This window comes from Mustela nigripes, chromosome 1 (assembly GCF_022355385.1).
Source record: "Mustela nigripes isolate SB6536 chromosome 1, MUSNIG.SB6536, whole genome shotgun sequence".
Taxonomy (NCBI): domain Eukaryota; kingdom Metazoa; phylum Chordata; class Mammalia; order Carnivora; family Mustelidae; genus Mustela; species Mustela nigripes.
Genome location: NC_081557.1, coordinates 46463230 through 46474660, shown reverse-complemented (window position 1 = coordinate 46474660; position 11431 = coordinate 46463230). Strand labels below are relative to the sequence as shown.

General features: G+C 36.1%; 1 protein-coding gene and 1 pseudogene across 1 annotated transcript; both read left to right on the top strand.

Annotated features, from left to right (window-relative positions):
• Positions 1–399: 399 nt before the first annotated feature.
• On the top strand, positions 400–1328 carry LOC132011608 (olfactory receptor 52A5-like; annotated as a pseudogene).
• Positions 1329–10069: 8741 nt separating this feature from the next.
• Positions 10070–11020, top strand: LOC132015698 (olfactory receptor 52A1-like). Its single transcript, XM_059396428.1, has one exon. The coding sequence runs from the start codon at positions 10070–10072 to the stop codon at positions 11018–11020; it is 951 nt and encodes a 316-aa protein (XP_059252411.1).
• The last annotated feature ends 411 nt before the right edge of the window (positions 11021–11431 follow it).

Genomic DNA, 11431 nt, shown 5'->3' with positions numbered 1-11431 from the left:
AGTTGGGTTGTCATCTAGGTAAAGAAGAAACATCTAATGGTGGTTTTTCAAGCAACCTAGGCTAGAACTCAAGAAAAATGACAAAAATCAGTGTTCTCAGTTCCATGGTTTCCATTTCCACAAAGGCTAAGGCAGGGATCTCAAAATCTTCTCATTTTTTACCCCTGGTTAAGATCTACAGGATTGTTTACTTCTGCCATTACAACATGTATTACAGAATTTCACCAGAATACTCTGGCCAAACTGCCATCCAAAGAAATGAACTCACTTGTTCAATGTTCAATATGGTTGTATGATAATAGCTGAATCATAGTGAGGGATAAAGCCTTTTCACTTCTCATCCAAATTTTCTTCTGCAGGTGTCAGAATCCACAGCAAGAAGACAGAATACCAGTCTCTATGGCATCCATCAATACTTCATATATGAACCCCAGAACTGTAATCTTGATTGGAATTCCTGGACTTGAACATGTGCAGTTTTGGATTGGGTTTCCTTTCTTTGCCTCATGCCTCTTTTGGGAAATATCACTTTACTAATCATCATTCCTACAGAACGCAGCCTGCATCAGCCTGGCAGTGCTGGCAGCCACCGATATAGGACTCTGTGCAGCCATTGCTCCCAAGATGTTGGCCATCTTCTGGTTCAGATCTTGCTCCATGGCCTTTGACACCTGCCTAACTCAGCTGTTCTTCATTCATGCCGTGCAGTGCACGGAGTCTGGCATTCTGTTGGCTATGGCTTTTAACCGCTACATTGCTATCTATGATCCACTAAGACACACATCCATCCTTACCCCTTCCATCTTGGTTCACATGATAGTAATAGTGGCAATCTGAGATACAGTACTGGTTGGTCTGTAACCCATCCTAATCAAAAGATTGCATGTTTTTCATTCCACTGTAATTGCCACTCTTACTGTGAGCACATGGCTGTGGTCAAGTTAGCTGCAGGAGACATCCGAGTCAATAAAACATGTGGCCTTTTTGTGGGTTTTACCATACTGGGCTTTGACATGATTTTTACCCTCATTTCCTATATCCTTATTTTCCAGGCTGTTTTTCATTTACAACAAAAGGAGGCATGGCTCAAAGCATTTAATACATGTACAGCTCATATTTTTGTTTTTCTTGAATTTTATATTCTTGCCTTCTTCTCCTTCTTCAGCCATCATTTTAGACATGTTGCTCCCCCTACCCACATTCTTCTGTCTACCACCTATGTCCTTGTGCCACCTGCACTCAACCCTGTTGTCTATGATGTAAAAAACAAGGTAATCTGTAAGCATGTGGCACAGATTTTTCTTCTGAATCATATATCCCACCAGTGATCTATCAAATGCTTTGGTCATGTAGAGAACACTTTCATTTCTTAGAGATGAAGGGACTTTGGACTCTGTGTGTTCATTGTTGGGAACTCACTTGCTCTATCATAAAGCTTCTATTTTTATGGTCAGGTTGACATAAAAGGTATCGAGATTAACAATGATACTTGTTTTCTATCTGCAATGCATCTGACTTTGAATCTTTATCATTTCCTTCATTTTACTTTCTTTGTGTTTAACTTGCATTTCTTTTTACTTCTTCCTAGGGAAGCTTTGATTGTTTTTCAAACTTTCCCTTTTGGAATGTATGCATTTTCAAGTATGGATTTATTTTTAACTGTTGCTTTTTTGTATACCACACATTTTGGTATTTTATGTTTTCATTTATTCAATTAAAAACAAGACTAATAGTCATTGTGTTTCCGTATTACTTGTAAAATACTGAGATAAAATCATACATATATGGTTGATTTTTGAAGATGTCTAAGCAATGTAATAGGATTTAGAAATTCTCCCTGAAATGGAAAGCTGGAACAACTAAATAATTGTATGAGAAAATGGATTTTGACTTTGATGACTACCTCATATTCCATAGCAAAATTAATTTAAGGTGAATCATATACCTAAGCATTAAAGAAAAAAATGATAAATCTCAAGTCTGTAAACCAGACCTCATTAGAGAAGGAACAGCCTTGGATCACTGAAAAGTGACCGTGACACTGCTCCAGTGGAACTTGCCAGAAATCCACCTTCTAGGATACCCAAAAGAGCTGTCAGTGGGTTTCTAAGAAACCACTGGCCACTGGGTGCTGCCTGCTTTATTTACTGTAGTATTTGGGCCTTGGAAAAGTTGCAAGAGCTGGAGGAGCCCACTGTAGACTAGAGATGGCCAACAAACTGCACTGAGCCTGTGGACTAACCAAATACGAACCAGGGAGCAAAACCTTCTCCTTTTGTAATGGCTTACCAGTGCCCTCCCACTGACAAAGTTCAGCATTGCTCCAGCTCAGAAAGAAAAAGTACTCAGAGGGCCAATGTACATTTTCACCAAGAAGGCAAAAAGTGAACTTGGAGCTGAGAGGCAATCAGTCTTTAACCAGCACAACCTGCATGGTAAACAATAAAGTTGGGACATGTACTAGGAACACAATATGGAAGCAGGGGCAGTCTGCCATTTCTCTTCAGTGAATGTTAGTGCTCGCAGCCTCCTTCACTTATAGAGCTGACAATTAAATATTCTCTTCGACATCCGCTAAAGAAAAGAATGGTACAAAAGGACAGGATGAACAAATGGAAATTCATCTTATTCTGATACTGTTGTCAGCAATAGGGTAAGAAAGCTCAGACCAAGTGTAAATACTCAGCTCTCTTGAAATCAAAGCTGAAGGTATTTTAAGAGCTGAGGTACAAGGGGCTATAGGCCAGCTATGTTTCCTAATCGGCTTTCCACTATGAAAATGAATCACGTGGGCTGATGTGAGTGATACTTCAATTTTGCTCATGACTGGATTTTTTTTTTTTTAATGAAAATTGCATATAGAACTTTTAAAAAATTCTTTATCTGCATGTATCAGTATACATTTTTTTTCCTCGTTCAATATCTTAGTGTATGGGGTTCCTATTAAAATATCTTGCCACCTTGGGGTGCCTGGGTGGCTCAGTGGGTCAAGGCCTCTGCCTTCAGCTCAGGTCATGATCCTGGGGTCCTGGGATCGAGCCCCACATCGGGCTCTCTGCTCGCCAGGGAGCCTGTTTCCTCCTCTCTCTCTCTCTGCCTGCCTCTCTGCCTACTTATGATCTCTGTCTGTCAAATAAATAATTAAAAATTTGAAAAAAAATCTTGCCACCTTATTTATTAACTACCTGCTATAAACCATTCATTTGCAGTCACAATGTAGTAGATTGCATTATCAGTTCCTAATAATTACTAAACTCTCCTAATAATGTCATCCATACCAGTCTTCACCCTACGTGAGCATTATTGTTCCATATTAGCCACATCAGTATCAATCAAATGACTTCCATTTGTCAAGGAGATGTAAATGGAGAGAGTTAATCACTTGTGAACTAATGCTTTAAAACTCATTCACTTTCATAGTGTCTCTTTCTCCACTGACACAACAGAAGTGGTTCACAAAGGGGCTCCATCTTCAGCCTAAGCCCCAGATCAAAGCTGCAAAATGGACATATCAGTGAGAACTATGCCTTTATTATTACGAGTTCTTGAGATTTAGGGAATTTATATTATCAGAACATTATTTAGTCTGTTTTGATTGATACAGATTATAAATGGCTCCCTGTCTCAGCATTTTCCATTTAGGCAATTACTAAAGGAATAGCCAGGCATCTTACTTAACTACAGTTCAGGACCTTAGCACTCCTTTACCAGAAAACCAACCTAGATTTCCAGATTTCTCTCCCTTTCTCTCTCTGTTTCCTTACCCTTTTTTTTTTTTCTTTAGTTTTAGTGACAGCCTAGTCTTAAAATTACTACAGGACACATATTCTCTGCACCACTCTTATCTCTAAGAAATTATGTTTTGTAAGTGAATCCCTCTTTGCTTATTCCTTTCTAGTTACCCAAGCCCCCTTACAGCAGCTCAAACACGCATAACATGTTCTATTTCTATGTCTTTGCATTTTCTATATTTCTTGATTGCAACTCCACCCTCCCCCAATATCCATGAGGCTCATGTTTACCCTACACTGCAACAGACTATCGCAACCCACCTGCTCTCTAATCCCTGTGTACATTCTTATATATGCATGTGTATACACACAAGCACATTTAGAAAGAGAGTGACTGACAGGAATTGTTCTAGACTTCTAACCCTCCTCCCTAGGGGAAACTAACATACATTTTTAAAATAAATCCACAAACAAAGGAATGGTGAGAGAATTGAAAAGTGAAGCATTTGACAATGTTGGGATAAAATCAACACAGTAAATAATTTCAAAGTTAGGTATTGGTCATGTAAAAAATTATAAATAAGTTAATTCCACAGAAACAAGGAAGTACTTGCTTAGGTTGTTAATTGTAAACATGGGTGCCCTCAACAAAGTGAGGTATAATATTTAATAGAGAGAAAGGAAACAATATAATGGTGTGATGAAAACAAGAGCAACTGGGCAATGAAAGCTTTCCTTTGGGGAAAAAGACTGAGAGATAGTTCTCTGGAGTTCTTTCAGTTTTCAAAAGCTTATTTTTTTTTTTTTAAATAAGACTTGAACATGCTTGCTTGTTTAAAGAAGGATCAAATAGAAAGGCAATACTGGAAAATATGGAAGAAAAGGCAGCTGATGGGGAACCTCTGACTTTGAAGTCATTCTCTAAAGAGAAAATGAAAAAAAAAATTAAAGAAAAAGATGTTGTGGGAACAAAATAAAGATCATATTTGCAGAAGAGATTTTAAAAGATGAGTAGAAAGGAAAACAAATGCAATACACTTTAAAGCCAAATTTGTAGAGAAACTCATTGACCACAGGTCTGGTAGGGGAAGAAAAAGAAAAACCAAGGAAGCAAAAGATAAGGAAATATTTCATCCATCCCTTTTACTTACAGTGAATATTGCACATGTAGAATTAATATCTTTTTTCTGATCGTAGAATCAACAACTGAGACAACCTGGTGGTTGGAGTTAGGAACTTGGCTCATTCCTAGTCGAACACCTAAAATAATTTCTTTTTTACACTTTTCCAGCTTTCTTGAGGTATAATTTGCAAATAAAGTTGTAAGTACAATATGATGAACAACATGATGATTTGATATATGTATATGTTGTGAAGGTATTTTGCCCATCAAATTAATGCACACCTATTAACTCATATTTTTACCTTGTTTTTGTTATTGAGAACATTGAAATTCTACTCTCAGCAAATTTCATTTACATGATACAGTGTTACATCAACTTATGTGTAATAAACACATTATTAAACATGCAGACACATGGAAGGAAGACAATTCTTATCTTGACAAGTAAAGATACTTCACATAGGAATTTTATTTACTGCTTTTAAGAAAAAGAGTGAAGATCTCTCCCTGACAGCAACAGCACACTCCATTGCAGCCAAAAAGAAACCATCACAACCTCGGACTCTTGTTCTCTTCCATGAACTTTTGTTCAAAACCACTGTCCCCAATTTTCTCCTAAAAATTAGTAATAGCTGACCTTTCCTTTGCCTCTTAGAACTTTTCAATGGTCTGCCATAGTTTGCTTGTCCTGACTTACAACTTCTCTGGTATTCCTGAATCAACTCATTTTGCTAGTAAAATAACTGGCTATTTTATGTCTAAGTTGACAGAGTAAAGAAGAGGAAACTAAGTTTTCAAACATGATTTTGCATGGTATGAGTTTCAGCTGTAGTAAAATTGTATTTATAAAGATAAGCATCTTCTGTTCCCTTAAGCCACAAGTCTAGCCACAGGCCAGAAAGTAAACTAAATTGCTCTCTTCCCTCTTCAGTTTCCAGATTTTAAATTCCTTAGATTTTTTAAAAAGATTTTATTTATTTGAGAGAGAGTATGCTTGGGGGCGGTGGGGAGGAATAGAGGGACAAGCAGACTTCCCACTAAGTGCAGAGCCACACATGGTGCTGGATCCTAGGACCTTAAGATCATGACCTCTGTTAAAGGCAGACACCCAACCAACTGAGCCAGCCAGGTGCACCCCATTTCTTAGATTTTTTTTTTACCCCTCACATTCCTAATGATCTCAGATTGACCATGATCTGAACAAGACCCATAACTTGAGATTTCCTGGTTATCGTTCCTTGAAAGTAACAGTGCTTTCTGGCTTTGTGTTCAGGCAAGAGATACCTTTCTGCTCCAAAACAGAGCTGAGTTTCAGACATGTCATGAACTCTTTAGGGACAGGTCTGAAAATTGCCCGGGGATCACCTCAGATCCAAAGGCCAAAAAAAGACAGATGATAAAAGACGCTTAGCAAATCCAAATCCTGGCAGACAAAAAACCTGTTCCATCCAACAATTTTATATTTTAGCCGGCTGTCTGTTTCTCTGGGTGAGTTACTCCACCATGAATCGGAACCTGGGTATAGCTCAGTTTTCTAACCATAGCAAATGTTAAAAGGTAATGGAAAGGACAGTGAATTAGATGATCTCAGTCTTGTGTCTCTCAGTAACATACTTTCCTTTGGCATGCCATGTTATTTTCTCTGACCCAAGTGTATTTATCAATAATATGAGGCATGGACTAGATTCATGTCATTTAGAGATGGAAGTAATGCAAAGGTGACCTAGTAGCATGTTCTTAATCACATGTGATTTTTTTGAACTGACATCCCAGTTAATTAGTGGCAGGGCAAGAAAAATAAGGTTTTCAGGCTCCTCCTCTAATTTGACTACAAAGTAGTTTTAACATTGCTTGGTTTATCAAAAATAAGAAGGCAGTCTCTGTTTTGGAAAGGAGTGTCTGTCTGTCTGTATGTGTGTGTGTGTTTGCAGTTTGAGCAGGAGAGCTTGTAAGAAATGGAGAGGAGATCGAAGATGGGAGCATATTATTTACTGCCTGTATCTGTTTTGCTATCTGCGTTTGTTACCCTGTAACTTCAGCTCATATCTCATCCCCTGAAATATGGTCTTCTCTTTATCTGCAGTATCAAAATCTTGTATTTTTGTCTCTTCTTCCTTATACTTTATCTTGCCTCGTTTTAAAATGTCTTCCAATCCCTCTGTCCTTTTTTACTCAGGAACCAGGAATGAACATGCAAAATATTACATATATATATATAAAATATTATATATAAAGCATTATGTATAATGTGTATTATAGCATATAAATTTCATTTTTATTTATTTTAATTATATTTATGTTCTTTATATATTTTGTATCTATGTTCTACTTAAATATTCAATACATTTGGAGCGCCTGGGTGGCTCAGTGGGTTGAGGCCTCTGCCTTCGGCTTGGGTCATGATCTCAGGGTCCTGGGATCGAGCCCCACATCGGGCTCTCTGCTCAGCGGGGAGCCTGCTTCCCCCTCTCTCTCCGCCTGCTTGTGATCTCTTTCTCTCTGTCAAATGAATAAATAAAATCTTTAAAAAATATATTCAATACATTTGAACATTATATGTTTATATAAAATGCATAGCATAGGGCGCCTGGGTGGCTCAGTGGGATAAGCCGCTGCCTTTGGCTCAGGTCATGATCCCGGGATCCTGGGATCCAGTCCTGCATCGGGCTTTCTGCTCAGCAGGGAGCCTGCTTCCCTCTCTCTCTCTCTCTCTCTCTGCCTGCCTCTCTGTCTATGTGTGATCTCTATCTGTCAAATAAACAAATAAAATCTTTAAAAAAATGCATAGTATATACAATTGTTTAATAAATATATTTGTAAATTACAAATTTATTAACATGAATATAAAACTTAATAAGATATTTTATTGATTTAATTTATTAATTATATAATTGTATATAAATTATATGTAATTATACATAAATTTTATAGAAATATAAAATTTATTAATACAAATCTGTTTTATATAATATACATTTATATTATCTATATATACATACAATTTTATATTAAATTTGCATTGTTTATATATGCATATAATTTATGTAATACATTTGTATTATTCACATGTACATACAATTTATATATTACATTTATATTTAATGTATTTGTATTATATATATGCATAGTATTGTATTATCTATATTAATATTTAGTATATATTTATATACAATATATTAGTATTTACATATTTGTATTTATAATGTATGTATTATATACTTATATATATCTTTGTATTATATTGTATATATAATATATAGTATAATTATATGTGTCTATACTATATTTACATATATATTTGTATCTATAATTACATCTTTATTTATTTATAAATATACATTATAAATATATAAACAATACAAATATATATTTGTGTTACAATACAATGTAACACAAATATATATTACATGTATATGTATTATAATAGAATATGAATACACATTACTATAAATATATAAATACTTACAAAACTAATATATATTAACATATAATATATATGCTATACTATATGGAATTTTATCCTTACATTATCAGGCATTTCTAAACATATCTAGGATGTATTGCCTTCTCTAGTTCCTTTAGATTTTGCCTTTGTCTACTCATGTCACCTTGACAAGGTATATTCATGTTTATCCCAATGAATTCTAGGGAATCCACAACTTGCTCACCTAAACTCATTTATTTGGGCATCATGGGGAATTGCTTTTCACAAAAATTCCAATTTTAATATATGTCTCTTTATTGCCTTGGTCATAGTCAATGGATATATATATAGCTACAGAAGGTCATACAACCATCTCCTACTCTCAATGAACTAGTAAAGTATTTTAGATTTTACTGCATTAGGGACTTCCTAGTTATACCTACACATATATCCTACTGACTGGGAACCACTATTTTTCCTATAATTTTACAACAGTAATCCTTCTAGTTTCTCTTCAAGGAAAAATACATAAAATTCCATTCAGTATTCCGTATTAAATAATTTGACTGTGACAAAATCATAAGGAAAACAGAATGAAACTTTGGGATGACTTTAAGTTTGTAGAATGATTAATGAAAAAGTAAAAATGAGTACATAAAGTTCTCTTAAGGTTTACTGAACAAATTTCTAAAGAAAGAGAACAGGCAAATTTTTAAAATTTCAGAAGTGTGGTGTGAGTGTGAAATGGCATCATTTGTGTGAATTGTAATCAAAAATAGCAAATTATTTTCTTGGTCAACTAACACCAGTAAAATGAATGAAAGTACCAGGTTTAGGTTGAGCTCCATTATGGACAATAGAGTAACTCAAAACTAATCCTGACTTTTTGCATCTGAAATATATTAATATCAAAATATTTAAGCTACACTCATTTTCTAATAGATCTGTTTTTATATGTTACCATCTTATCCTAATTTGTTGTCTTTATTCCATTAACTTCCTATTTATTTATCTTCCCAACTTTCTGTCTCCTCTAAGATCCAAGAGGACTTACATCATCATCTACCCTATTCTGCTTACACATCCACTCTGAAAGCTAACCGTCCAGAATTATCCCAACGAGTCAAATATGTTCTGCTTCTACTGATAAAACACAGCTCCTTCACATCACTTCCCAAAACTGGATAATGGGTCCGCACACAGTCAACTCAAATAAAATTTGCTGAAAGAACAAAATCTCCTCACTCCCTGATCTGAGAGTCAATTTCTAAGATTTGTAGGGAGATATTTTACTCCCTAAACCAGAGAAAATGAGAAGACTGGGAAAGGCTGCTGCTTTCCAGAGATTCTAAACTTTGAACACAATGGACAGGGCTGTGGGATTGAGAATCTATTCCACAACTTCAAGTGCTACAAAGGGATTTCACTTAATCTAAAGTGTGTCTGGAGTTTGGAGAGGGATATAGACAAAAAAGTTAATGTTGTCATCTGTAGCAGCTTCTGAGGACATTTCAGAACCTAACAACATCAATGCTATTAGAATCATAAATTTCATTTCTACAACTTCCTCATGCACAAATACCCACATTGGCTTTGGGAAAAGATATTGAATAATCCTATATGACACAGCCTTAACTTGATTCCCAAAGATTCAAAGTCATAAAGCCACATTTCTATCCATGTTTTTCGTGTTATAGAAGAAATTATAAGATTTCCCTTGTTCTGTTTCATTCATGATTTTTCTCTGAATAAGTCTCAGAATCAATGGTTAGAAAAGGATTTATCGACCTGATGGGATCTACAAACATGTCATATCTGAACCCACAAACTGTGATCCTCATTGGGATCCCTGGACTAGAACATGTGCAGTTTTGGATCGGTTTTCCCTTCCTTGGAGTGTGCCTGCTGGCTCTGCTGGGGAACATCTTCTTATTAATCATCATCCCTTCAGACCACCGCCTTCACCAACCCATGTACATCTTCCTAGCAGTTTTAGCAGCCACTGACCTAGGTCTCTGTGTAGCCATTGCTCCTAAGATGTTGGCCATATTCTGGTTTGGCTCCTATTCCATGGCTTTCAATGCTTGCCTCACTCAGCTCTTCTTCATCCATGCCTTGCAGGGCATGGAATCTGGTATCCTATTGGCCATGGCCTTTGACCGCTACATTGCCATCTGTAATCCTTTGAGGCACACATCCATCCTTACACCTCTCTTTCTATTTCGAACGGTATTGATGGTGGCCATCCGGGCAACGGTGCTTGTTGGAATTTTACCCATTCTACTTAAACGCTTGCAACTTTTCCAGTCTGTGGTTATTGTTCATTCCTATTGTGAACATATGGCGGTCGTCAAGCTGGCTGCAGAAGATGTTCATCTTAATAGATCATATGGGCTCTTTGTGGCCTTTGCAATTCTAGGTTTTGATATGATCTTTGTCTTTGTCTCCTACATTCTGATTTTTCAGGCTGTTTTTCGTCTTCCCCAGAAGGAGGCAAGACTCAAAGCATTCAATACATGTACTGCCCATATTGCTGTATTCCTGGAGTTTTATATCCTTGCCTTTTTTTCCTTCTTCAGCCACCGTTTTGGACATGTATCACCCTATGTTCATATCCTCTTGTCTACCATCTATCTGCTTGTGCCTCCTGCCCTTAACCCCATTATCTATGGTGTGAAGACCAAAGAGATCCACATGCGTGTTGCTCAGATTTGTATTCTGAAGCCTGGCACTGAACAGTGATCCAAAAATATTATGACACAGGAAAACGATATATGCAAATATATGCAAAGTCTTTGTACTATGTTTATGTTAGTGAAAATTTATCTGATAAAGATCTTTTTTAAAGGATTTATATTCCTCAAACAAAATAATTCTGAATGTGAGATAAACTTGAGTGAAAAAATAATTATGTATTTATAAGTTCCTATCATCTTTCCACCTCTCTCTCCCTTTCTTCTTTTATCTTCTCTTATTGCCTTCCTTCCATCATTCTTCCTTGTTTTCTCATCTTTCCTTTTTCACACATCTATTGTATCTTTCTGCAATACCAAGAGGCAGTTTAACATTTGATGTGTAACAGTGACAAAGACATATTCCATGATTTCAAAAGCTCACAGCATAGTGATGATATAAAAAACTGAGCAAATATAA